The following is a 27,519-nucleotide window of genomic DNA, read 5'->3' on the forward strand; positions in this document are numbered from 1 at the left end:
ATTGAGTGAAACAGGATAAAAGTTTTGCAGGAAACAAAATGCACTGTAGAATCCTTATGGATAGAAATTCCATGTGAATTGGGGATGTATTACTATTCCCCTGGCCAGAATGAAGAGACAAATTCTAACAAATTAAGAAAGCAAACAAAATTAGCAGCAGTAGATGACTTCAATTAGGACACCCACATCACGACATGCTATGGAGTTGAAGTTCCTAGATGAAATAAATTATTTCTTCATGGAGTAGCCAGTACAAGAACCAACCAAGGGGGGAGCTATTTTAGACTTAGGATTTGGTGCAAGAGGTAACAGTTTTGGTGCCACTTGGCAACAGTGATCATAACATGATCAAATTTGACTTAATAACTGGCGGGAGGACACTAAAGAAATCTATTGTGATAGCATTTAACTTTTAAAAGGGAAACTATGATAAAATGAGAAAAATGGTTAGGGAAAAAACTGAAAGGAGCAGCTGACAAGGTTAAGAGTTTACAGCAGGCATGTTGAAAAAAACCATCTTGACAGCCCAGATCAGATATATCGCACACATTACAAAAGGTGGAAAGAAAGCTAAATGACTATCGGCATGGTTAAAAGGTGAGGTAAGAGAGGCTATTAAAGCTAAAAAAAAAAAAAAAAAAAAAAAAATCTTTCAAAAAGTGGAAAAGGGATTCGACTGAAGAAAACTGGAAACAGTAAAATGACTGGAAAATTGGATGCAAAGCATTGTTAATAAGAAAAGCAAAGAGAATTTAAAAAGAAGCTTGTCATGGAAACAAAAACTCATAATAAAATCTTTTTCAGTCTACGTTTGAAGTAAAAGGGCTGCAAGGGAGTCAATTGGATTATTAAATGATCAATGGGCACTTAGGGAAGACAAGCCTACAATGAAGAGACTAAATAAAGTATTTGCTTTATTCTTTACTGAGGAAGATATAATAGATATACCTATGCCAGAAATGATATTTTAAGGTGACTATTCAGGGGAACAAACAAATCTCAGTGAACCTGGAAGATGTAATAAGGCAAATTGACAAACTAAAGAGTAGCAAATCACCTGGACCAAATGGTATACATTCCAGAGTGTCGAAAGAACTGAAAAATGAAATTGCAGACAAACTATTAGTAATTTTTAAACATTCTTTAGAATCATTTACCATATCTAAAGATTAGAGGGTTGCCAATGTAATAGAAATTTTTAGAAAGGGTTCCAGGTGTGATCCAGGAAACTATCAACCAGTGAGTCTGATGTCAGTGCCAGGTAAAATGAAAGAAACTATCATGAGCAAAATTACTCAGCATATTGATAATCGTAATTTAATGAGACAAAGCCAGCATGGATTTAGCCAAGGGAAGTCTTGTTTCACCAATCTGCTACATTTTTTGAAGGTGTAAGTAATCATGTGGATAAAGGTGAGCCAGTTGATATAGTGAGCCTGGACTTCAAGAAAGCTTTTGACAAACTCCCTCCTGCGAGACTTATGAGGAAATTAAAAAGTCATGATATGGGAGACATTGTCCTATTGTGGCTTGGGAACTGGTTAAAAGAGAAAACAAAAAGTAGGATTAAATGGTCAGTTTTCTCAATGGAGAAAGATGAATAGTGGGGTAATCTAGGGATCTGTTCTGAGACCACAACTTTTTAACATTTAGAAATTACCTGGAAATGGGATTGAGTGCGGTGAACAAATTTGCAGATGACACAAAATTATTCAAAGTAGTTAGATCACAAGAGGATTGTGAGAAATTGCAAGAAGACCTTACAAGATTGGAAGACTGGAAATGCAAATGGCAAATGACATTTAATATGTCCAAATGCAAAATGATGCACTTAGAGAAGAGCAATCTAAATTATAACTACACAGTACAAGGTAAACATTATGAGTCATTACTCAGGAAAAGAATCCAGGCATAATCATGGATAATATGTTGAAATCATCTGCTCAGTGAACTGCAGCAGCCAAGAAAGCAAATAGAATGCTAGGAAATATTAGGAAAGGAATGGAGGATAACATCGAGAATATCTTAATGCCAATGTATTTCTTCATGGTGCGACCACATCTAAACTATTATGTGTAATTCTGGCCACCTATCTCAAAAAAGATATAGCAGATTTAGAAAGTACAGAGAAGGGTGACCAAAATGATAAAAGGATGAAATTATTCCCCTGTGAGGAAAGAGGTTAGGGTTCTTCAGCATGGAGAAAAGATGGCTGAGAGGAGATATGATAGAGGTCTATAAAATAATGAGCGGAATGGAACGGATGAATGTGAATCAGTTGTTTACGCTTTCATAAAGAACAAAGAGTAGGGGATATGCAATGAAGTTACTAAGTAATACATTTTAAAATAATAGGAGAAAATTATTTTTTTTGACTCAACGCATAATTAAGCTCTGGAATTCATTGCCAGAGGATGTGTTGAAAGCTGTTAGTATAGCTGGGTTTAAGAAAGGTTTGGCCAAGTTCCTGGAAAAGTCCAAGACCTTGTGAGACTGGAAAATTGGGCATCAAAATGGCAGATGAAATTTAATGTGGCTAAGTGCAAGGTGATGCATATAGGGAAAAATAACCCATGCCATAGTTATACAATGTTAGGTTCCATATTAGGTGCTACTACCTAAGAAAGAGATCTAGGCGTCATAGTGACACATTGAAATCGTCGGTTCAGTGTGCTGTGGCAGTCAAAAAAGCAAACAGAATTTTATTTATTTATTTATTTGTGATTTTTCTATACCGGCATTCACGGAGTTCGTATCATGTCGGTATACATAAAACAAGGGGTGAGCAATACAAAACTATAACTTGAATGTATACATTACAACTTATAACAAATTATAACAAATTATAACAAGTGCTCAGAAGAAGTTGTTACAATAAAACAGGGATGATTCTAACTGGAAGTAAAAGAAGAGGAAGATAGAAGTTTAACAAGAGGTAGAACTTTGCGGTGGTTGTTAATGACTATATTAGTTTAACGGAAGATGATCAGTCTTGTTGTATTTAGTGTAGGAGTTGGGATGTTGGGAATTATTAGAAAGGGAATGGGGAATAAAACGGAAAATGTTATAATGCCTCTGTATCGCTCCATGGTGAGACCGCACCTTGAATACTGTGTACAATTCTGGTCGCCGCATCTCAAAAAAGATATAATTGCAATGGAGAAGGTACAGAGAAGGGCTACCAAAATGATAAGGGGAATGGAACAGCTCCCCTATGAGGAAAGACTAAAGAGGTTAGGACTTTTCAGCTTGGAGAAGAGACGGCTGAGGGGGGGATATGATAGAGGTGTTTAAAATCATGAGAGGTCTAGAACGGGTAGATGTGAATCAGTTATTTACGCTTTCGGATAATAGAAAGACTAGGGAGCACTTCATGAAGTTAGCATGTGGCACATTTAAAACTAATCGGAGAAAGTTCTTTTTCACTCAACGTACAATTAAACTCTGGAATTTTTTGCCAGAGGATGTGGTTAGTGCAGTTAGTATAGCTGTGTTTAAAAAAGGATTGGATACGTTCTTGGAGGAGAAGTCCATTACCTGCTATTAATTAACTTGACTTAGAAATTAGCCACTGCTATTACTAGCAACGGTAACATGGAATAGACTTAGTTTTTGGGTACTTGCCAGGTTCTTAAGGCCTGGATTGGCCACTGTTGGAAACAGGATGCTGGGCTTAATGGACCCTTGGTCTGACCCAGTATGGCATGTTCTTATTATTAAGGTGGAAATGGGGAAATCAACTACTTATCCCTGGAAAAAGCAGCATGGAATTTATTTACTTTTTGGGATCCTGCCAGGTGACCTGAATTGGCCACTGTTGAAACAGGTTAGTTAGCTTGATGGACCTTTGGTCTGATCCAGTAGGAAAAATATTGAGGTTGATATTCAAAAGTCATTTAGAAGGATAACTGAAAACTGAATTTCCCAATTAAGTTAGCTAGATAGCTATATCCGGCTAATCGCTAGAGTCCTTGGCAACTCACCTCTCTCTGCAGGGCCCACATTTTGAAGGGAAGCCTTAGTACAGAAGAGTGACTTCAGGATTGGCGCAGTTGGGACCCTCGCGGCAACTGATGATCCGGGAGAGCAGGCCATGGGAGGCGGATGGCTAGAGTCCTCGGTAGCTCCTTAATTCTATTCATTTTCCCCACTTTCTTAGAGAACTTAATTGATCTCTTGCTCTATTTCTGCATGTTGAACTGCTGTACACATAGATTTATTGCCTTTTGAATGCTTCCTATTTATTGTTTTCCAAAGTTCCTCTATACCGATCAGTTCTCAGATTCTTAGTAGGGCCACCTTAGTACTATTTCTCTGTCAGTCCTCCTGAAATCCAAGACCTAGTCTCAGTATAGTTTAGTTTAGTTCAGAGTTTAATACTGAACTAACAATATAGTAATCAGTGGACCTCAAATTTTACATTATATGGTCTGTGACACTTCCAGTTGTCAGAACCAAATCCAGTAATGTACAGATTATGCTTCCACCAAATATTTAATTTACTTTGGTTGTCACATTTGAATCTTACAACTCTATGAAATGGAGGAAAACATCTCAGAATTTGAGCAAGTCTAGTCAATGAGGCTTAAAACTTGCTCTACACAATTCAATCATCGGTCATAAAAAAAAAACCCTCCAACCTTCCTTTTATTCAATGCAAAAAATATTTTTATGAATTTTTCTTTATGTATAAATACTTGTGGACTGAAATGGACATTATCATAAGATAAGATAAGTAAGATTCAAATGTGGAAACCAAAGTAAATTAAATATTTGGTGGAAGCATAATCTGTACATTATTGAGTTTCTTATTGACTTTCACTGGCCTGTTGTGCTGGAGGTACCAAATCCAGCACAATATCCCATTGAGTGGACTCTTCCACTAGTTGCCTATGGAATGCATCTTGTAGGACATTCAGGACATGTCCACTCCATGCTGTTGTTGCATCTAGGTTTAGGTCTACATCGGGTAGGTTGAAGTCATTCACAATAGGAGCTTCCCTTTGCATAACATCCTGGTAATGCCTCCAGACATATCTTAATTTCTCTTCTTTCCTTGTACTTGAGATTTGTATAATACTCCCATGTACATAGGAATTCTCTGACAATTTTCCAGGGCAACTCACATTTTAGCTTCTCTTTGTTCTCATTTTATTTCAGTGACTACTATCATCTTCCTAATATAAAGATGTATTTTCCCACCCCTTTTCCATACTCTGTCTTTTCTGAAGAGATGGCCAAATGGTCACTTACAAATCCTGATTTCCATTATACTGACAGTCCTTTATTGCAATTATATCCAAATCTGCCTCTTCCTTGATGACCTCTAGGTCTTGATTTTGTTAACAAAACTTCAACCTTTTGTACATATGATCTCCAAGGTGATGCTATGTTTTCCGCTCTTTTATTTTCTTTCTCATATTATTTTTCCATCATCTACTTTGTCAGCTCTTTCTTTTTCTTTTGTTATCTTGCTGTCTCTTATACGGCGATATATTATTTAGAAACATAGAACATGATGACAGATAGAGACCATACGGCCCATCCAGCCTGTCCATCTACATCACTTGCTCAGCTATTAGCTCTTTCCTCTCCCTCAGAAATACTCTGTTCTTGTCCAGTGCTTTCTTGAATTTCAATACTGTCTTCATCTCCACCACCTCCACAAGGAGTTGTTCCATACATCTACCACCCTTTTTGTAAAATAAACATTTCCATAAATTGTTCCTGAATCCATCCCATTTCACCCTTATTCCATAATCCCTCATTTCAGACTCTCTTTTCTGTTGAAAGAGGCCCGCCCCCTGTGCATTCATTTCTTGGAGTTATTTAAATGTTTCTGTCAAATCTCCCTTTTCCTTCTTTTCAAAGGACTGCTCTGTCTGAATGAGCAGGCATACCCACCCCCAACCTGAGTTTATTCATCACACAAGAAGAGAAAGCAAACTGAGTGGGCCACCTGGGCAGGATGGAGGGTCTTTCAGCTTCAGGTGCCTGGCTGAGAGACGGCTGAGGGAGGATATGAGAGAGGTGTTTAAAATCATGAGAGGTGTAGAACGGGTAGATGTGAATTAGTTATTTACTCTTTCGGATAATAGAAAGACTAGGGGGCACTCCATGAAGTTAGCATGTGGCACATTTAAAACTAATCAGAGAAAGTTCTTTTTCACTCAATGCACAATTGGACTCAGGAATTTGTTGCCAGAGTATGTGGTTAGTGCAGTTATTGTAGCTGTCTTTTAAAAAAAGGATTTGATAAGTTTTTGGAGGAGAAGTCCATTACCTGCTATTAACTAAGTTGACTTAGAAAATAGCCACTGCTATTACTAGCAACGGTAACATGGAATAGACTTAGTTTTTGGGTACTTGCCAGGTTCTTGTAGTCTGGATTGGCCACTGTGCTGGGCTTGATGGACCCTTGGTCTGACCCAGTATGGCATGTTCTTATGAAACCTAACCTATTCAGAAAAAGACAACCTGCAAGGCAAGAGTCATTTTTTTTTTCAAAATGCAGTAGGAATAGGAGTTTAAACCTCTTCCCAGAAAGCATGAGAGAATTAAGTTCAAGAAGCATTTTTTGGAAATGACAAATGTTGCACATAAGAAAGCCTGCATTCCTCAATTAGGGAAGTGAATATAAGAGATTTGAAGTGGGGTGGGCAGGACTATAAACTATACCAAAATTCCAAGTGGATTAAAATAACTAAATATACTTAAATGTCTATTTATTTATTTATTTAGACATTTTATATACCGTTGATCCAATAGTAGATCACAGCGGTTTATAAAGTGATATTCATAGTTATAATACCGACCTGATTTGATATTTGTATCGAGAACGTCAATATATAAAAATGCTAAATAAATAAATAAATAATACAACAAACAAACAAACAAAGATTGGTTTTAGAGGGGGTATTCAGTCTGGCATTGATATCTATCGAGAAATTTACTAATACATATTAAATTGGTCTAGCTCATGAGGCAAAGAGTGAGGATAATTATAAACGAAAAGGTAATTTAAGTCTTTATGAGTTGTTTTGAGAATCTCTCATTCTCTTGATTGATTGATTTATTCGTCATGATTCTGTTACTATTTTTGTCCTCCTTATTTTTGTAATTCTGTATATTCTGATGTTAAGTCAAAAATACCTAGCTAGGACTAACACTCTAGTTCTCCTTTGGGATACAGGAAGCAAGAAATCAAATCTTTGATTAAATTTGATACATTTTGTATTGCGTGCTGGTTATTAGAGAATCTTTACTCTATTGAGAGTTCTTTGAGATACTGCATCTTTTTGAATAAGTGATGCATTGCATGCTTTTAAAATCTGCTGGATAAGCTACTCCCTATTGGTTGTTTAATTTGCTGCATCATGTTGAGAACTGTTTGATAGAAACACAGTACTGCATTGTATACTGTATGTAACAAACATCACCGAACTAGACGCTATGGGGTACATATTCAGTCACTGTCTGGATAGCAAAGTTACCCCTAGATTCATCATTCTGCTATATTTATATTTTTCCCTGTACGTACTCGGATCAGTCCAGACAGTGGGTTGAGCCTCCTGTCCAGCAGATGGAGATAGAGAAAAAACTAAAGGGTATCCTATATTAGGACAGTGCTTACCCTGCATCCCTTCAATATTTCTCTATCTCCAGCAGATGCAGATGGCAAACCATGCGGCTTCCCTCTAGTCAGCTAGATTGTTTGGGAAAGTCGACTTTCTCCCTCTTTCTGTCTTATTTGGATCAAGCAAGTACTTAATTTCTAATTTCAGTTAAAAAAAAAAAAATCCTAAAGTTTTCATTTCTTGTAGGGAGCAACAGTGTTTGCCCCTTGCTCTTACTGGGTGCCTAGGGGGGCTTTGCCCCTTGAGATCCTCAGCCTAGCACCCTACCCGGTGACCTGCCTGGCTAGGGGTGAAACTGGTGGTCCAGTCCCTCCCCTGCGCAGACCCAGAGATGAAGCATACCTCTGGTCTGCTGCAGAGAAGTTCATTCCTCCGCTTCTTTAACTTTACCAACAAGTTAAAAAAAAACCCAAACCTTCCATCGGAGGAAAGAGCGGGTAGCTGAACTTTCACTTCCCTGCTCTCAGCCAGGCACCAACGATTCTTGCCGTCTCACATGCGGCAGATCTGCCCCTCCCCCTCTCTCCTTTGTCGGCCTTTTGCCTCGCGTGTGGAGAGCCTGCCTTGGAGGGGACGGCTCCTCTGCGCCGGAGAGATCAGCTGGTCGTTCCCGCAAACTGCGGGAATGGTGGCCATTTTGGCTCTAAACCTCACTGAAGATTCTGAGCCTGATGGGGACAGGGACCCGATTTTTTTTTCCTCACCCCCCCCCACCACCACCACCACGATTTAAGCCCTGTGGACCCCCCAGATGCCAGTTCTGACCCAGGCAAATCTCCAGGGCTTTTTTCAGCTGATTTTGTTCACCTCATGCATAAGGCTTATGTTGCCAGCCTTCTATAACAGGATGACCCACTGGATCCTCAGCTGCCTGCTTGCACTCCTCCTGCCAAGGTCCCTAGATCGGCTGCAGCGCAGGGACCCAGGACCCCAGACTTTCAAGGGGCGAAGCGGGTTCGGGTGGTCCCAGGGGTTCCGGTCCCTCCGGCCCCCACTGATCCACCCGCTCCAATACCAGACCTCGACCTGGATGCTGATGAACTCGCTCTGAATCCACCAATAGATGGGGACAACCCCAGGGTGTTGCGTCTCTTCCAGCGTGAAGAACTGGATCCACTTATACCCCATGTTCTGGCCGAATTGGGCTTAGATGCCCCTCCAGAGGGCAACACATCTTCTGCAGCTTCTAGCAACGTCGACCCAATCCTCACCGGCCTGAGGGCACCCCCGTGCACCTTCCCTTTCCATCTGATGCTAATGCAGTTACTGCTCCGGGAATGGGAGATGCCAGAAGCCAGTTTGCGCGTGGGCAGAGCCATGGACAAGCTGTACCCGCTTCCAGACCCATGTCTGGATATGTTCCAGGTCCCTAAGTTGGACGCCTCGGTCTCCGCTGTCACGAAGCGCAATACTATCCCAGTCGTGGACTGCATTGAAAGATCTTCAGGATCGCAAATTGGAGGGCTACCTCAATAGGATATTTGAGGTCCTGGCGCTCAGGGTCTGGGCAACAGTCTGTAGCAGTCTCATGCAGTGGGCAAGCCTTAAGTGGATTCAATAACTACTCAGCACCCAGGACCTCCCGTCTGCAGAAGTGGAACAGGCAGGGTGGCTGGAAGGTGCCATTGCGTATGGGGTGGATGCCCTCTACGATCTTCTCAGGGTGCAGGCCAGAGCTATGGTTTTGGCGGTGTCCGCTAGACATCTCCTCTGGCTTCGTAATTGGGCAGCGGACTCCTCTTCTAAATCACAGTTGGGCACTCTTCCATTCAAGGGTAAATTGCTCTTCGAGGAGGACCTGTAGCAGCTTATTAAATCTCTCTGGGACAATAGGGTGCATAAGCTGCTGGAGGACCACCCTCGGCAATCCAAATCCTTTTTTCCTTCGCACTCTCGGTTCATGGGACAGCGCAGGTACAACAGGCCGAGAGGGGCTGCCCAAAGACCCACCTCCACTAGCTCCCAGTCTTGGTCTCTTTCCTTTCATGGCTGACGGCCATTCCAGGATACGAACCCTTCAGGTTCCACCTCAAAGTCCTCCCAATGAAATGTGGCCGGCCCATTTCTCCGCTCCTGCCTTAGGTGGACGTCTGTCCCTTTTTCTCGAGGAATGGACCAACATCACATTGGATCAGTGGGTCCTCGATGTGATCACCACTTTGCTCGGGAACTCCCCGACCACTTTCTAATCTCTTCCTGCAGCTCTTGGAAACATCTAGCGGTGTGCCAGACTCTGGACAGGCTACAGGAGCTCGGGGCCATAGTCCCTGTGCTCCTGGAGGAACAGGGATCCGGCCAGTATTCCATCTACTTCGTCGTGTCCAAAAAGGACGGCTCCTTCCGGCCGATCTTGGACCTCAAGAGAGTCAACCGAGCTCTCCGGGTGCCCCATTTTCGGATGGAGACCCTGCGAGCGATCATAGCGGTGGTTCGCTCAGGCGAATTTCTGGCCTCTCTCAACTTTACAGAGGCTTACCTGCATATCCCAATCCGCCATGACCATTAGAAGTATCTCCGCTTCGCCATTCTGGGACACCACTTCCAGTTCCGGGCGCTTCCATTCGGCCTTGCCACAGTGCTGCGTACGTTCACCAAGGTCATGATAGTGGTGGTGGCGGCGGCCTCTCTTCGTCGAGAGGGAGTCCTGGTCTACCCTTACCTGGACGACTGGCTCATCCGGGCCAAGTCGGAGAACCTGTGCACTGCAGCGGTCAAGAGGGTCGTGACTTTTCTCTCCTCCCTTGGGTGGATTGTCAACTTCTCCAAAAGTCACCTCAAGCCCTCCTAGCTCCTGGAATTTCTAGGAGCCCATTTTGACACCCATGTGGGCAAAGTCCTACTGTCCGAGCACTGGACACTCAAGCTCATGAACCAGGCACAACATCTCTTATCTCTTTCGGTACCCACAGCCTGGGACTATCTCCAGGTCCTGGGCTCCTTGGCTTCCACCATAGATCTGGTGCATCCTCTACAGAAAGCGTTGCTGTCCCGCTGGAAGCCGGTCTCGCAGGAGTTCCAAGCATCCCTACCGCTCTCAGACTCTACCATTGCCAGCATGCAGCGGTGGCTTTTACTCGCCCATCTCTTGAAAGGAGTGCCTTTGGAGACACCCCAGTGGATCGTTGTGACAACGGATGCCAGCCTCTCTGGCTGGGGAGCAGTGTGTCAGCACCAGTCTACACAAGGATGGTGGCCTCCTGTGCAGTCCCGATGGCACATCAATCATCTGGAAGCCCAAGCTGTCCGTCTGGCACTCGACGTTCCTGCCTTTGCTCCTTCACAAAGCCATGCGGGTCCTCTTCAACAATGCCACCACAGTAGTTTATATCAATCCCAGGGTGGCATCAGGAGTTGTCTGGTGGGTCTGGAGGCCAGCAAGCTGCTCTCCTGGACGGAGAGACACCTGAGTCGTCTGGCAGCTTTCCACATTGTGGGGATGGAGAATGTGCAAGCGGACTTCCTCAGCTGACAACACCTAGACCCCGGAGAGTGGGATTTGTCCGACGAGGCGATGAACCTTCTGGTGCGCAAGTGGGGAGTTCCTCACCTCGACCTGATGGCTACCCTGAACAACGCAAAGGCTCCTTGATTCTTCAGCCACAGATGGGAGCACTGCTCGGCAGGGGTGGATGCCCTGGTTCTTCCCTGGCTTCACGACATTCTTTTCTATGTGTTCCCACCTTGGCCTCTGGTTGGAAAGGTACTCAGAAGGATAGAACTCCACAAGGGGCCGGTCATTCTCATAGCACCGGAATGGCCTCGGAGACCGTGGTTCACGGACCTGGTGAACCTTGTAACCAACGGTCCTCTTCACCTCAGTCACATCCCAAACCTGTTTCGCCAAGGACCAGTATTTTACGATCAGGAGGATCGTTTTTGTCTAGCGGCCTGGCTTTTGAGCAGTGGCGCCTGAGAAAGAAAGGGTATAAGGAGGAAGTTATCTCCACTCTCTTGTGGGCACGGAAGACTTCTAACTCTCTCGCTTACGTCCGCATATGGAGAGTGTTTGAGAATGCATGTGCTGAGTCCGGAGTTCAGGCATGCAATGCTCCGGTGTCTCAGGTCCTTTCCTTCCTGCAGTCTGGTCTCTCCAAAGGTTTGTCTTTCAATTCTCTGCGGGTGCAGGTTTCAGCCCTCGGGTCTCTCCTTGGGCGTATCGATGGTTACGCGGTGGCGACTCATCCGGATGTCATTCGCTTCCTTAAAGGGGCCAAACATTTAAACCCACCTGTCCGGCCTACTTGTCCATCCTGGAGCCTCAATTTGGTGCTTCAAGCCCTTTGTGAGGCGCCTTTCGAACCTCTCCGGCGGGGCACGCTTAAAGACCTCACTCTTACGACAGTATTTTTGGTCTCTATTTGCTCGGCCAGGAGAGTGTCTGAGCTCCAAGCCTTGTCTTGTCGGGAGCCCTTTCTCCGCTTTTCTTACTCAGGTGTTTCCCTCAAGATGGTGCCATCCTTTCTTCCAAAGATCATGTCTTCTTTTCATGTCAATCAGTCAGTGGAGCTTCCTGCCTTTTCTCCTGAAGACATTGCACGCACACCTGGCGGGGACCTCTGGCGTCTTGATGTAAAGAGAGTCCCACTCCAATACTTACAGGTTACTAACGAATTTCACATCTCTGATCATCTCTTTGTCCTATGGAGTGGCCCAAATAGAAGTAACAAGGCCTCTAAGTCTACCATTGCTTGCTGGCTGAAGGAGGCCATTACGTTGGCTTATATCTGTTGTGGCCGGTCGGTTCTGGAGGGTTTGAAGGCCCATTCTTTGCGTGCGCAATCTACTTCTTGAGTGGAGAGTCAGTCGGTCTCGCCTCTGGAAATCTGCAGGGCGGCTACTTGGAAGTCTCTGCATACCTTTGCTCGTCATTATCGCCTCGACGTCCAGGTGCCAGTGTTTGGCTCCTTCGGCAGGCAGGTGCTTCGAGCGGGTTTGTCTCGATCCCACCCTCTTTAGGGAAGCTTTGGTACATCCCACTGTCTGGACTGATCCGGGTATGTACAGGGAAAGGAAAATTGGTTCTTACCTGCTAAGTTTCATTCCTGTAGTATCACGGATCAGTCCAGACTCCCGCCCAGCTGTGGTTTCTTTTTGATTCGTCCACTCAAAGTTTTTTTTCTTGTTTGTTTGTTTGGTTCTTTGTTTGGTTCGGAACTTCAAATCACCGGAAGTCTTTCTCAACTGGATATATATGTAAGAGCGGTTCTTTCACATGTTGATAGTTCACATTACATGTTGGTTGTTACTTGCTTGATCTTCTACTGGTTAACTTTACCTTTTCTTGCTTTGATAACGTTTATACTGAAGGGATGCAGGGTGAGCACTGTCCTGATATAGGATACCCTTTAGTTTTTTCTCTATCTCCATCTGCTGGACAGAAGGATCAACCCACTGTCTGGACTGATCCGTGGTACAACAGGAATGAAAATTAGCAGGTAAGAACCAATTTTCCTATATACATTTACTCCTCCCCTTCCCCTAATTAGAATAATACCACTGTGATACCAGCACATCGCAGAATAAAGAATGACCCTGTAAGTTGGATAAGCTTATTTGGCTAACTTTGGAGGTATATTCAGTAGTGTAGCCACACTATTGAATATATCTGGCTATCTTAAAGTTAGTCAGCTAACTTTACCCGGCTTACTTTAGGAGAGCTCTTTGGCACAACCAGACTTAGCTGTATAAGTTATCTGAATATTGGATAACTTATCTGGCTACTATAACTTCTTCCTGAAACACCCTTGGAATGCTCCTAAGTTATCCGGATACATTTTAGCTGGATAATGAGATATCCAGCTAAAATGTATCCAACTAAGTGTTATAGTTAGGGAGGTTTGGGTGGATCCTTGGACACTGTGGCAGCTGACCATGCCCACGGGGGGAAGTCCCGTGAGGGGCTACAGGTCAGGCTCAGCACTGGACACACAAACACAGATAGTTCTTTATTTAGACAGTTTGAGAAGCCACCAAAGGTGGCAGTAGTGAGTAGAAGATGTAGCCTGGCTGGGCTAGTATTCCCCAGGGCGCTGGAACAGCGGTTTCTCCGGTAGCAGTGCTGTAGTGGAGAGAACTGAGAAAGTGAGTACAATAGAACATTCACAGAGTCCCAAATATGGAGAAGCCCTGAAATAGGGAGAGCTGGCCCTCGAGGAGCGAGATCCCAGGAAGCAGAGAGACTTGTTGACAAAGTACTCACACAGCGGTTCCACGTAGGAGATGGCACTGGCGCTGGAATGGAGGCAGGCCCTCGAGGAGCGAGTACCTGGGAGGCAGCTCTGAGGAGTGGATGATAGTAGTACTCACTGATGGTGTCTGTAGTAAATTCTTCCAAGTAGAAGAGGAGATAGATGCAGGCAGCAGGTCAGGGAACATGGGCCCTCGAGGAGCGAGTACCGGTTACCTGATAGCGACCTGAAAGAAGCAAAAGAGGCCACCGAGGAGAGGGTATCCCGTTAGCAGAAAGAGTCCAATGGAAGTTGGAAGGCAGAGTAGCTGGGTACGGAGAGCGAATCCCATCCGTAGAATCACCCTTGCTAACTCAACGGCTAGCAATAAACTGTAGGCTTAAATATCCGGGCAGCCTGACGTCATCACGGGGGACGCCCCTGAGGAACGTGCCAATGAGGAAATAAGAGTGAGAGCCGCGCGGCGCATGGCGCCCTAAGGTATCTGAAGAACATGGCGGGAGGCAGTGCCCAAGCCGGTTCGGGGACGCCGGAGAGGACGGCAGGCGGACGCCACGGCAGTCAGGCATCCGTGAAGAGCAGGAGGAGTCACAAAAAAGGAAAGGTAGGCAGAGTGAAGCTGTCGGGAAGTGATGGTCACAACACTAAGTGCCCAAATTTATCTAGCTAAGTGCCCAAATAATCATTGACTTATGAGGAGAAATTGAAGAATCTAAATATGTATACCCTGGAGGAAAGGAGGAACAGGGGTGATATGATACAGACTTTCAGATACTTGAAAGATTTTAATGATCCAAAGTCAACCACAAACATTTTCTGTTGGAAAAAAATCAGCAGAACCAGGGGTCATGACTTAAAATTCCAGGGAGGAAGACTCAGAACCAATGTCAGGAAGTATTTCTTCACGGAGAGGGTTGTGGATGCTTGGAACGCCCTTCCGGAGGAAGTGGTGAGGACCAAATCTGTGAAGGATTTCAAAACGGCATGGGATAAATGCTGTGGATCCATAAAGTCTTGAGGATGTGAATGGAATGAAATGGAGGCATGGGAGTGGCTTGCAGGAATGATGGCTACTTCCTGTTGCGACCGTCGCCTCTCAACGTCCTCACTCCGCCCTCTTTACCTTTGTGGCGACTCTCTCCAGGTCTGATGGACGGCTGGCTGCCAAGGCATCTCCATGCCATCTCCCTCCGGTGTTCCCGGACCGGCTCGACGTTGCAGATCCGCCATGTTGCCTGAAGACCTAGGGCGCACGCGCGCACTCTGATTGAAGTACCAGCAAGAGCGCGAACCTCAGGGGCGTCCCCCTGAGATGACGTCATCCGCTTCCAATATTTAAAGGTCTCTATTTCGCTATCAGCTGAGTTAGCAAGGGGTTGGGTATGGGAATGTGTCTTGCTACCTACAGACTACTCCCCCAAGCTACTCTACCTCCTCGGACTTACCAGAGGTACCCGCTCCTTGGGGGCCTTGCTCTTTTTCTTTACTTTCAGATTACAGATAGGAACCGGTACTTGCTCCTTGTGGGCCCATGTTCCTGGACACTCTGAAGATTCTCTACTGCCTGGAAGCTATCGCTGCTACAAACATTTGTGAGTTACCATCGCTCTCTCAGAGCTTTCCCTGGAACCAGGTACTCGCTCCTCGAGGGCCTAAACTTTTCCAGCTCCTGAGCTTCCTTGAGACCTTATATGAGTTGTGTCATCTAGTTCTGTTCATGAACTCTGCCTACTCACTTTCTACAGTTTCTCAACAGCTCAGCCATCCTGGGATTGCTGTTCCAGTAACTGAGGGACTACAGCCCTGCCAGGCATATCAGCTCACTACTGCCACCTCTGGTGGTTTCAAAAACCTGTTTAATAAAAGAACTAATGTGTGTCTGTCTCCATACTCAAGCCTAGCCGGTGGTCCCTCTCGGGATATCCTCCCGGGGGCGTGGTCATCTGCCATTGGCCCAGGGATCCACCCACAACCATATCAGATTCATTACAGATTGCTACTCCTTAGCAAGACGATATCTGAGACACTACAAGATTGCTGACTCCTCCTTTAGGAGCCAATAATAACAGATTGCTAACTCCTAGTTTGTCAACTAAGCTCATTCATAACACTACCCATAGTCAATAAACATACACAAGGTTAATGCGACTCCAACATTGCTCTAAGCTTCAACGGCAAGAGGAAATATGGGAAAAAAGATCTGCATTCACAAATAAGCGTGGGAGTAGCTTGCTTGTTATGGCGGTTACTACCCAAACCAAATTAGCCTGATGCTTCACTTTTATTGCATATCCAAGCAGCTCTCTGCTTCAGTGGCAGGGGGAATGAAGAAAAGAGAATTTATATTGGAACAACCAACAAGGACTAAATCGCACAGGCTGGAAAAACTTTGAATACATATACAGTGCAGCTCACTGCTTCAATGGCAGGAGGGAATGAAGAAAAGAGGATTTATATTCAGACAACAACCAACAAGGTAAACAAATAGGCGTGGGAGTGGCTTGCTTATTGTGGCGGTTACTACCCCTAACCATTTAGGCTTGATACTTTACATTGATGCAGCTCCAGCACTGGCAGGTATGGAAGGAAATTAGAACCAAAAAGTTAACAATAAGGGCCCTGACCTCAGCAGTCAGAGTAACAGATAAGTATGAGAAAAATAAGTATGAAAGCTTGCTGGGCAGATGGATGGGCCATTTGGTTTTCTTCTGCCATCATTTCTATGTTTCTATATGTTAGCCTGATAACTAGCAAATTATTCAGCTAAATGCCTCTGAATGTGTTCCTCTATAACAAATTTTACATAAAAGGGCATAATGTAAGATACCATAGTCAGCAGTAAATATTCCTAGAGACTATACATGATAATTATTGGAAATTAAGCCAGGTGGATTTCCCTTGGTTTGAGTTTGATGGAAATTTCATTTTTTCATCACATCTGTTGGTAAAATCCATTATATTTGTTTTTCCCATCAGAGCTGGTGAAGCAGATCTTATCAATTTCTCTGGATAAGTTTCATGGTTTCTGTGATGCTAATTCACAGAAATCTGCTGAAATGTCTTTCAAAACGGGCCCATTGGAATAATGCAATGAACTGGGTGCAAATCATTTTTTCTAGCTATTTGCAGATCTCTGTCATACTTCACTTCGCCCTATCCAGCTTCAAATTGAAGTTCTAGACCTGTTTATATTTTTGTCTTTCTTGTGGATTGGTTACCAAGTTTTCTTCATTAATAGTTTGGACAATAGTTGGGATGATTTCCTCTGACACTGCTAGTTTTGAAAATCTGTGAATGAGCTGGAGCTTCACCCTAGTGTAAAATTGGCTCCTTTGTTTGATTAACACAATCTTGTTTACCATAAATTGAGTCTTTGTCCCACACATGAAGGCACAGTTCTCATTGATGTTTTTGTTATATTAAACATGAATGTAAGCCTTACTTGACTTTTTTAAAAAATAAATTGTATATACTGTAAGATTTCATATTCATATTTTTTCTACAGGCTGTCACAAAACCAAGTTGGGCAGCATTTTACCTTTGTGCTCACCGACATTGAAAGCAAACAGAGATTTGGATTCTGCCGCTTGACATCAGGAGGCAAAGTCTGCTTGTGTATTCTAAGGTGAGTGAACATGAAAAGCATTAATATTTCTTGCTCAATGCCACAAGTAACTTTTCATTTTTACATCCATGCGCTTAATGCCATAGATATCACGGTACAAGTTCATTGCTTGTCCACGTTTAAAGCAATTAAAAAAAAATATTCCTTTTACCTTTCCACCCTGGAAAACTTTTAGAAGAATGTACCCAAGCTATTTTGTGTTTATAAAATGCTTTCTGTAGCTATAGCTAGCCTTCCCTTTTCTGAGCAGTAGAGAAAAACTGACTTAGAAAATGAGAAATGAAAATGCTATGCAGACTTTCCAGCTTCCAGTGATGCATTTTGACCACTGCTGGTTTTTTTCTTTTTTTTTTTGCTCTCTTGACTGCACCACCAACACACAAATAGGAACAGAAACTACTCAGCTCTAATGATGTGCTGTCCAAGTGCTAATTAGCAGTTCATGCCAGAGCCCATTGCAGTCAGTCACAAGAAGCATTGTATTCTAATGCTGTGACTGAGTGTATACATACACATCTCTAGCACAATTAGACAATGTTTTAGTCCTTTTCTTACCGAATAAATAACAGAAAGACTAAAAAAGAATCTGATTTTTGTCCTCCTCTCATTTGGGAATTTTCATGAGGGCCTTGTGCCAAACATTTACTGCCAGTCCGTTTACTGTAGTGGAGGTTCCATGTACATTTCCAAATTATTTGGTGGTAAAACACAGTGGCATCCTATGTGGCATCTTTTCAAACGGAGACAAATATCGGCGTTATGGTTCCTTTGATCGCTCTGATATTTGTCTCTGTGTGAAAAGAAGTTTTGGATAGAGTTTTTAATAAGTGGTTAACTGATATTAATTTTGTCAAACCGATATGATGTTGCTACTAATATCGGTATAAAAAAAGACTTAAATGCTGAAATAAATAATAATTTTTTTACTACTATAATATTTGAGCTCATTATTAGGAATATATTTTGTGATAGGTGGGGACTATTGATTTAAAAAGATTTCTTCAGTCTTTCTTTGTTTGACTATATATATTTTAATTAAATATACGAAAGTTAAAATAAAAGAGCAGCACCTGCTATATTGAATGTAACATATTACAAGCTGTACAAAAACAATACACAGATTGTTTTATAACAAAATCAAGGATACAATTGCATAGCATATGAAGAAAACTTATATAGATATAATAAGTGGCGTAAAATACAAAAATTCCTACATGCACATGTCCCACCTTACTAATGTAAGGTGGGACATGTGCATGTCCCACCTTACATGTGCATGGTAATGTGCACATGCACATTACCATGCACATGTCCCACCTTACATTACCATTATGCAACCATTTACCATACAGCCATCATGCAATAATGTATATTTTTCCGATTGAATACATGTAAAGCCCCGACAAGGTCCTTGTTTCGCTGGTAAGGGCTTCTTCAGGGGGAACCCTGAAAAGTCTCATAGACACATTTCCTAAAATATAAGCAGGTATGGCAGGAGCTGCTTCGTGGTGAGTGAACACACTACGTGTGATCTGGCAATATAGTATGTTGGAATTACAACTATCTTGTTGCTTGAGGAAGCTTGCCACCAATTCAAATCATTGTATTATTTTAAAAGCTCTTCGATGAAAAAAAGTCCTGTTACACGGGGAATGGTTCCAAGACTGGCCCTGTTAACATGATATTCTCTGTGCTTTATATATAGGAGAAAAAAAGACTCTTGAGCCCCGTATTTACTACCAGAATTGTTTTTAAGTCCCGGATGAGCTGTGCTGGCTTCAAGCTATGCTCCGGCTTAACTGCTTGAGAAGCTATCGGCTCACTGTAATTACATATTAAAGCACTAAGTCGCCCTTCCTACCGTCCTGAACATCCGGTCGGGAACCACCATTTCTTTCCACTGTCCCTACAAAGGCCTCTGTTTTGCCGTCATAGGCTTCGTCAGGGGAATGTATCTTACACAGCCTCTACTGCATCGACAATATGATTTATTTACAATGGCTCTTTGTAATGGGAAAACGCTGTTGTGTTTCCCAAACCACTTATTGCACTTTGCGCGATAATTCCTTGACTTGATAGCTCAACTTTTTGTTCATTTGATAATGTGTTCAAACACTCGTCTTAACTGATTGTACACTCTTATTCCCTGGGAACCATACCTGGGAGCTTTTGAGTTGTGGTCACCCTGAGATTGCATGTTGTGATGTGGGCGAGGAGGAGTTGCACTACCTATGGGGAGGAGCTCCACAGGTCCCCACCGTCGGCAGGCAGAGCTGGTGGAAGCAGAGGCCCAACTGGAGCTTCACCAATACCAGCCCATGTTCCCCTTGGGTTGAGCCCTTGGGTGCCGGGGCCGGCTGGTCTTAGGTAGGGGCCTCTGCGGTGGTGGAAGTCCAGGCAGATGGGAATGCTACGGGCCCGCCCGCTGTTGGTTCAGCGGAGGCACAGCCAGAGGTCAAGTGATGATTAAAGTCAGAGCAATGCTGGTATACAGGCCATGGTCAGGGGCAGACAGCCAAATGCATGGTCAGAGTCCTGGCAGGTGGTGAGACGCAAGGTCAGAGTCCAGTTCAGAATCAAAGCCGGAAGATCAGTCCAAAAGGGAGACAGAAGATGAAGACCTCAGGAAAACGAAGACACTGAAGACAAACAAGAAGAACTAACCACGGAGGAGGAAATCCAAGGACAACCTGAGAATGGATCCACAGACAGGAGGCTTGAACTCAGGAGCCATGGGAAGTAGGATCGGAGTGGTTACTCTCTGCTCTGTCTGCTCCTAGCTCATTCCCCTCTTGTCTGCAGGCTGCCTAACAGGGAGGGGCTGGATCTGCTCTGCCTCTTAAAACTAAAAAGAAGTGGTGGAACTGCATTCCGGGCTATTCCTCTACAAATTAAGACCTGCTCTGGAACAGGAAAACACCCACATTCTGGCCACGGGGAAGAAGTAAACCGCTACTTTTTCTCCTTGCTGGTTCTCTGGTCATTTCAACATCAAAGGACAACCTTGGCCATTCCCATTTTTATGAACTCACCCCAATGTTGCACTTCTCCTCTTTGTTGCATGGTAGTTTCTCAGAGGGGGGAGCCTACTCCTTGATGCTCTGCAGCAATCATCTCATGCTTCTCTGCTCTGGTCCAAACCCCATGAATGAAACTGACTCCTCTCCACTTCTTCTTGGCTTTGGGCCTCTTTCCTTGATGGGGAAGAGCTCCTACAGGGTCCCATTTTCCGTGGAGGGTCTGGCTCCTAGCCTGCAGGCTGAGTATTTGAGGTCCCTAATCCCCACGGGCAAGGGCGGGGAGAGAAAGGTAAAACCCTGCAAAAACTTTCCCCCTTTAGAGTACCTGCTTCTCTTTCAGCAACCAATCAGAGAAACCCAAACCTTGGAAACATACAAATATTTTCCCAAATCACAGTGCTCACACATCCATCATGCCATCCTGTGTTCTTTTAGTGGTATTACAGCAACTGAAATTTTTAACATTTTTCCTAAACTTGCTAACCATTATAGTAGTCCCGGGTCTCCATCCTGAGTTTTCTGTATGTCCCCAGACTCATAGAAGGGCAGAAATAATTTAGCGGTCTCCCTACATTAGGATATTTTAATCTCTATATGGACATGTTAAATTTCCATAAAGTTTATAGTTTTAAATCTGTTTTACAGTTATAGTATGGAACAATTGGTTGAGAGTTCTTCTCAAATGGGTGGTTGCATTCTCAATTTAGTTATAGGCTAAAAGGAATTCGTAGTAGATGGACAACTTCATTTGCTGTCAATGGCCTTAATCAGATCGTACTCTGGTGAAATTTTAGATTTAGAGACAAGTTTGACCAGTCAGAGAATAATAGCCACTGCTATTACTAGCAACAGTAACATGGAATAGACTTAGTTTTTGGGTACTTGCCAGGTTCTTATGGCCTGGATTGGCCACTGTTGGAAACAGGATGCTGGGCTTGATGGACCCTTGGTCTGACCCAGTATGGCATGTTCTTATGTCATTGAAGTAGATAAAAGTGAATTTTGACCATTTCAGTGCCCGACTAGGTGATTTCTCTTCCTTGATGGAGGAAGTTGAGGTGGGGGGGGGGGGGGGGGGTTGGTTGATTATTGTTAAATGATATTGCCCCTTTTAGATGAGCCTGTAAGTGTAAACGGCCTTTACTTTGGGTTATAGTTGAACTTCAAGGAATTAGAAAAGATGTCCAGTGTTTGAAATGCCGTTGGAAAAAGTCTCATTTACTACATAGGAACATAAGATATGCCATACTGGGTCAGAGCAAGGGTCCAATATGCCCAGCATCCTGTTTCCAAAAGTGGCCAATCCAAGTCACAAGTACCTGGCTTGTACCAAGCATACATTAAATAGATCTCAAGCTACAATTCCTTACTGAGGATTTTTCCTCTAGGAACTTATCCAAACTTTTTTTAAACTCAGTTATACTAACTGCCGTAACCACATCCTTTGGAAATGAATTCCAGAGCTTAACTATGCACTGAGAAAAAAATAATTTTCTTCGATTTGTTTTAAATAAGCTACTTGCTAACTTCATGGAGTGCCCCCTAGTCCTTTTATAATCTGAAAGAGTAAACAACCAATTTACATTAACCTGTTCAAGTATTTCATGATTTTGTAGACATCTATCATATCCCCCCTTGGTTGTCTCTTCTCCAAACTGAATAGCCCTAACCTCTTTAGCCTTTCCTCATGGGGAGCCATTCCATGTTCCTTATTTTGGTTACCCTTCTCTGCACTTTCTCCAGTGCAACTATATCTTTCTGTGGCGACCAGAATTGTACACAGTATTCAAGGTGCGGTCTCAATATGGAGCGATACAAAGGCATTATGATATCCATCGTTTTATTTACCTTTCCCTTCCTAGTAATTCCTAATATTATTTTTGCTTTTTTGATCGCCATGGTACACTGAGTCGACGATTTCAATGTATTATCCACTATGATACCTGGATCTCTTTCCTGGGTGGTAGCTCCTAAGATAGAACCTAACATCATGTAACTACAGCAAGGGTTATTTTTCCCTTTATGCATCATCTTGCACTTGACCACATTAAATTTCATCTGCCATTTGGAAGCCCAATCTTCTGGTCTTACAAGGTTCTCCTGCAGTTTATCACAATTTAACTATTCTGCATAATTTTGTGTCATCCACAAATTTGATCATCTCACTCGTACCCCTTTCCAGATCATTTATAAATATATTTAAAAAACACTGGTCCAAGTACAGATCCCTGAGGCATCCCACTGTTTACCTTTTTCCACTGTGAAAACAGACCATTTAAACCTACTCTCTATTTCCTGTCTTTAACCAGTTTTAATCCGCAAAAGGACATTGCCTCGTATCCCATGACTTTTTAGTTTTCTTAGAAGCTTCTCATGAGGGATTTCATTGATCACTTTCTGAAAATCCAAATACGCTACATCTACCGATTCACCTTTGTCCACATGTTTATTCACACCTTCAAAAAAATGTAGATTTGTGACGCAAGACTTCCCTTGGGTAAATCCATGCTGGCTGTGTCCCATCAAAGCATGTCTTTCTAAATGTTTGATGATTTTATTCTTTGTAACAGTTTCCACAATTTTTCCCGGTACTGAAGTCAGACTCGCCAGTCTTTAGTTTCCCAGATCACCACTGGAGCCCTCCCCCCCCCCTTTCCCCCCCCCCCCAAACCTGTTTATTAGTTTTGAAACAATGAAGTACAAGAAATAACATTTACTTATAATGTAGAGGTAAGACACCATATTTGATACACCAGATAGACTAGAATGATCACATATAGAAATTTTAAATTGTACCCACAGTTTCTTTTCTCCCCCACCCCTCCTCCCACCCTTTACTCTTCCTCATCTATGTGCACAGGGCGATAACATAATACCTAGGAAATTTCAATGGGTACAATGGTACAAATTCTTATTTACAAGTTCAATCTAAAAGTTGAATCTTACAAAGACTCTTTTACCTACCTAGCTACATATATACAATGGCATTTCTAACAGTGGGACACAGATGATCCATGAAGGTCTGCCAAACCTCCATCATAGTAGAAATTTCTTATTAGAACCATTTTTTGCTGTTAAATACTCAAAAGCAAATAGCTTTACCATTCTAGCATGCCAGTGAGGGATCTGCGGAATCTCCTTACCAGTCCAAGTATATAACATTACTTTTTTTGCTAATAATCCTGCCTTTTCTATGAACAATTTTTCAGTTGGGTTGACATTTAAGTACATGCTTGTAAAAGAACCAAATAACCAAATCTTTGGGTCTGCAGGAAGAGGAGTCCTAAGTAAGCTAGAGCAGAAACTGTCTATTTTTTCCCAGAACTTTTGAATAATAGGACATGACCAAAATCCGTATACATAAGTTCCATCCTCCTTCATGCATTTGGGACACAGAGAAGAGGAAGAAGGTGTAGCCTTATATGCTTTAACTTGTGATAAATATAATTGTAGTAAAAATTTGTATTGTGTTTCTCTTAGAATCGCATTTTCTGTAATCTCATGTATGCAAATTTTATTTATTTATAGTTTTTTATATACCGCGGCACGTAATGCACATCACCTCGGTTTACAGCAAACAGTAATTCAGCCAAAGGCTTTCCAATGAACATCAGTGGAATAAGTAATGTGCTAATTTAACAGAAAAACTAGAAGTATACATATCAAATATATATGAGTAATAATATTAACAAATAAAACAAAGTGTTAGAAATCTGACCATTTGACCCAATTCACATGTAACTCAGTGAGCTCTTCTAAGGGGCATATAGTATTCAACATTCTGTTATAACCACCTACAGATGTTTTTTTTACCTTATCCCCCATTAGAATCTCTTTCCTTTTACTATTAGAAATGGGATCCCAATGATTGACAGGGAAACTCATAATGAAAATGCAGATATGCATAAAATTCATTAGTAGACATGGGGGTACATTTTAAAAGAGAGTGCGCGCACGTACTTTTGTTTGCGCATCAGGCGCGGACAAAAGTAAGCTGGATTTTATAAGATACGCGCGTAGCTTATAAAATCCGGGGTCTGCGCGTGCAAGGGGGTGCACATTTGTGCAACTTGCACGCGCCAAGCCCTGCGCGCGCTGCCCGTTCCCTCCGAGGCCGCTCTGAAATCGGAGCGGCCTCGGAGGGAACTTTCCTTCCACCCCCTCCGCACCTTCCCCTCCCTTCTCCTACCTAACCCACCCTCCCGGCCCTATCTAACCCTTCCCCCTACCTTTATCAGAAAAGTTACTACTGCCTCCGGGCAGTAGTAACTTATGCGCGCCGGCGTGGCAGGCCCCGACACAGGCTGCTGTGTTGTGGCACTCGGCCACGCCCCCGATCGAAAACCGTGCCCCCTGGCCACGCCCCCAACCGCCCCTTTTTGCAAGCCCCGGGACTTACGCGCGTCCCGGGGCTTTCGTGCGCTGCCGAGCCTATGCAAAATAGGCTCGGCGCGCACAGGGGTTTTTTAAAAGGGTTACGCGCGTACCTTATGCGTGTAACCCTTTTAAAATCCGGCCCATAGAAAATATCTCCTGCAGTTCTTGAAAACTATGAACAACAGAGTTTTATAGGAAAAGCTGCTGAATGCTCTTGAATCCTCTTCCTTGCCAGCCTTGACAGACTCAACTGGACATTCTTGCGGGAACATAAGATTATTACAAAAATGCATCAGAGAGGAAACTCCACCTTCATGATGCAATAGTTTACACAGTAAAGACCAGGCTTTTCTGCAAGAATTTACTGTTAAGATAGATCTAACATTTTTAGGAATCTGTCCTGAGTCTATATGAAGTAAGGCATTTAGAGAAATCGGTCCTAGTCAGCTTTGAAGGCATTCCTGACGAGAGAAATAAGAATCCCCCACCCAATCTGAGACATGTCTTAACATGCAAGCCATATTGTCTCTCTGTAAATTTAGACAATTTAGCCCTCCTTGCTCCATAGGACGCATCAATATCCTCAACGGGATTCTCGCTTTTTTTCCATTCCATTTGTTTTTTCTTTGCAGCCAAAGGTAAAAAAGCAGGAGTAGCCATTCCGATTAGCAAATCAACAAATTTACAAGTAGCTAAGGTGATTAAAGATCAAGAAGGGAGATATTTAATTATTACTGGTAAACTGAATGGGAAAGAATTTACCATTTGTAATCTTTAAATGGCCTATATAATAATTTATAGTTTCCTAGTTTTACAACATATGGAAATTTTCCTAGAGGCCTTCCAAATATGAGTCCAATCTCTTGCAGATCTGTATTCCAACTATAGAAAAGAGTTAGAGATGCACCCTCCTCCTCCAGATCATCCTGCAATTATGCATATAATTTATAAACTATATGATTCCACCCATCAGAACAATACAGAATTTCTTTAATTTCCTCACATTCCTCCCTTACATCTCCCTCACTCGTTTTTTTTCTCAATATTTTTCCTTAATTATAAATATAGGAAGTGTTTATGTCTGGAAATCTGATATTTCACTTTTCAGTCTAAAAGTTATTTCAGATGTTGATTTTCCACCATTTGTTCCAGGAACTTGATTCGTGCTTTGCTTTATCTTATAATGTAAAGAAAAGAACTGGTATGAATTGTGGTAAAATATATATAACAATTAAAGTGGAACCACACAAACACCCGAGTACCAACAATTTTTTTTTTTTAAGTGAAAACCCTCATAGATGAGCAGGGCATAAGCAGAAGAAGCGTTTTGTGAACTTTTCACTAATAGGAATGCAATGTTTTGTTTGTTGCTAAGTGGCATTTCTGTTAAACTTAGCAACAAACAAAAAGTTGCATTCCTATAAGTGAACAGTTCACATAAAGCTTCTTCTGCTTATGCCCTGATCATCTATGAGGGTTTTCACTTTAAAAAATTGTTGGCACTCGGGTGTTTGTGAGGTTTCACTTTAATTGCTCTATATTATGGCATCTGGTTAGAAAGTCACCTGTGATTGCATATTATTTTTAACTATAGGTGTGATATAAGCTAGTCCATTTGTTTGCCATCTCATGTGGTGGCTTGTTTGCCACCACATTCCAAATCCAGAGAGGATAACTATGAAACAAATGTGCGCGGTGGATATATGCGCATATATGGCAACAAGCAGATCTATGCAAGTAGGATATATGCACATTTTATAAAATACATGTTTCTCTACCCCGCAATACATATGTGCAAATCATGCAATCCATTGAAACTGTTTTTATGCATTGAACATGCATACTTTCCCTACTTGTTTTAAAAATATATATGCATATATATTGTGTGCAAAAGTAAAGTAGAATTTACTCACGCAAGCCCCGATTTATGCATGTATGTTGATCTATTTCAAAACATGCACACTTAAATGAAATTAACCAGTTTACCAATTAGTCCACCAGTTTGCCTGTTCCTTCTCTAGGTCAGCAAGACCTTCCTTGTTCTTCAGCCTGAACTCCCCCCAGTTTACTCAAACCTCCCATCCAGTCAGTACTACACAATAAAAACATTTACCATCACTTAACTAGGTGTAAATGTATGCAAGTAAGTTGGCAAATGTACGAGTATAAGTGTTGGCCCCGCTGGGAATGCTCTTAGGCCCCTTTTTTATGTGCATATATATACACGCGAAAGTGAAAATACTTGCTATTTTTGACTTTTATAAAATATGGAATATGAGAATAGATACTACTTGTTGACTCTTTGGGTTTTAAAAATTCAGGTTATCTAATTCTGGATATCCTACCTTGCTAAATAAAATCAAGAATGTGACTCCTAAGAGGAGTAAGTGTCTTTACTAGGACATTGCAGGGTAAGTGTAGAAACTTATAGATAAAATGTAAAACTGTCATCTTTATAAGATTAACCCTGCCCATCCAAGATATCAGAAGTGAGGTCCACCTAGTCAGGTCAGCCTTTATCTTTGAGAGGAATAATTACCTAGGTATACTCTGGACAGGTTCACATGAACCCAAATGCCTAAATACTTAATGCCATTAACCACTCATCTGAATCTGTTCAGATGTTGAGCTAGTGGTGTCTGGGACTTGATCATGAGAACTTCCAATTTAAA

The 27,519-nt window shown here is 42.6% G+C and overlaps 1 protein-coding gene across 3 annotated transcripts in view; it reads left to right on the forward strand.

Moving 5' to 3' along the window:
* DENND1B (DENN domain containing 1B) overlaps positions 1-27,519 on the forward strand; it is a 505,088-nt gene that overhangs the window by 186,719 nt on the left and 290,850 nt on the right. For all 3 annotated transcript variants that reach the window (XM_029617745.1, XM_029617746.1, XM_029617747.1), the window contains exon 5: positions 17,331-17,450. In XM_029617745.1, the coding sequence (XP_029473605.1) occupies positions 17,331-17,450 (120 nt within the window). The remainder of the gene's footprint in view (positions 1-17,330; positions 17,451-27,519) is intronic.

This window comes from Rhinatrema bivittatum, chromosome 10 (assembly GCF_901001135.1).
Source record: "Rhinatrema bivittatum chromosome 10, aRhiBiv1.1, whole genome shotgun sequence".
Taxonomy (NCBI): Eukaryota; Metazoa; Chordata; class Amphibia; order Gymnophiona; family Rhinatrematidae; genus Rhinatrema; species Rhinatrema bivittatum.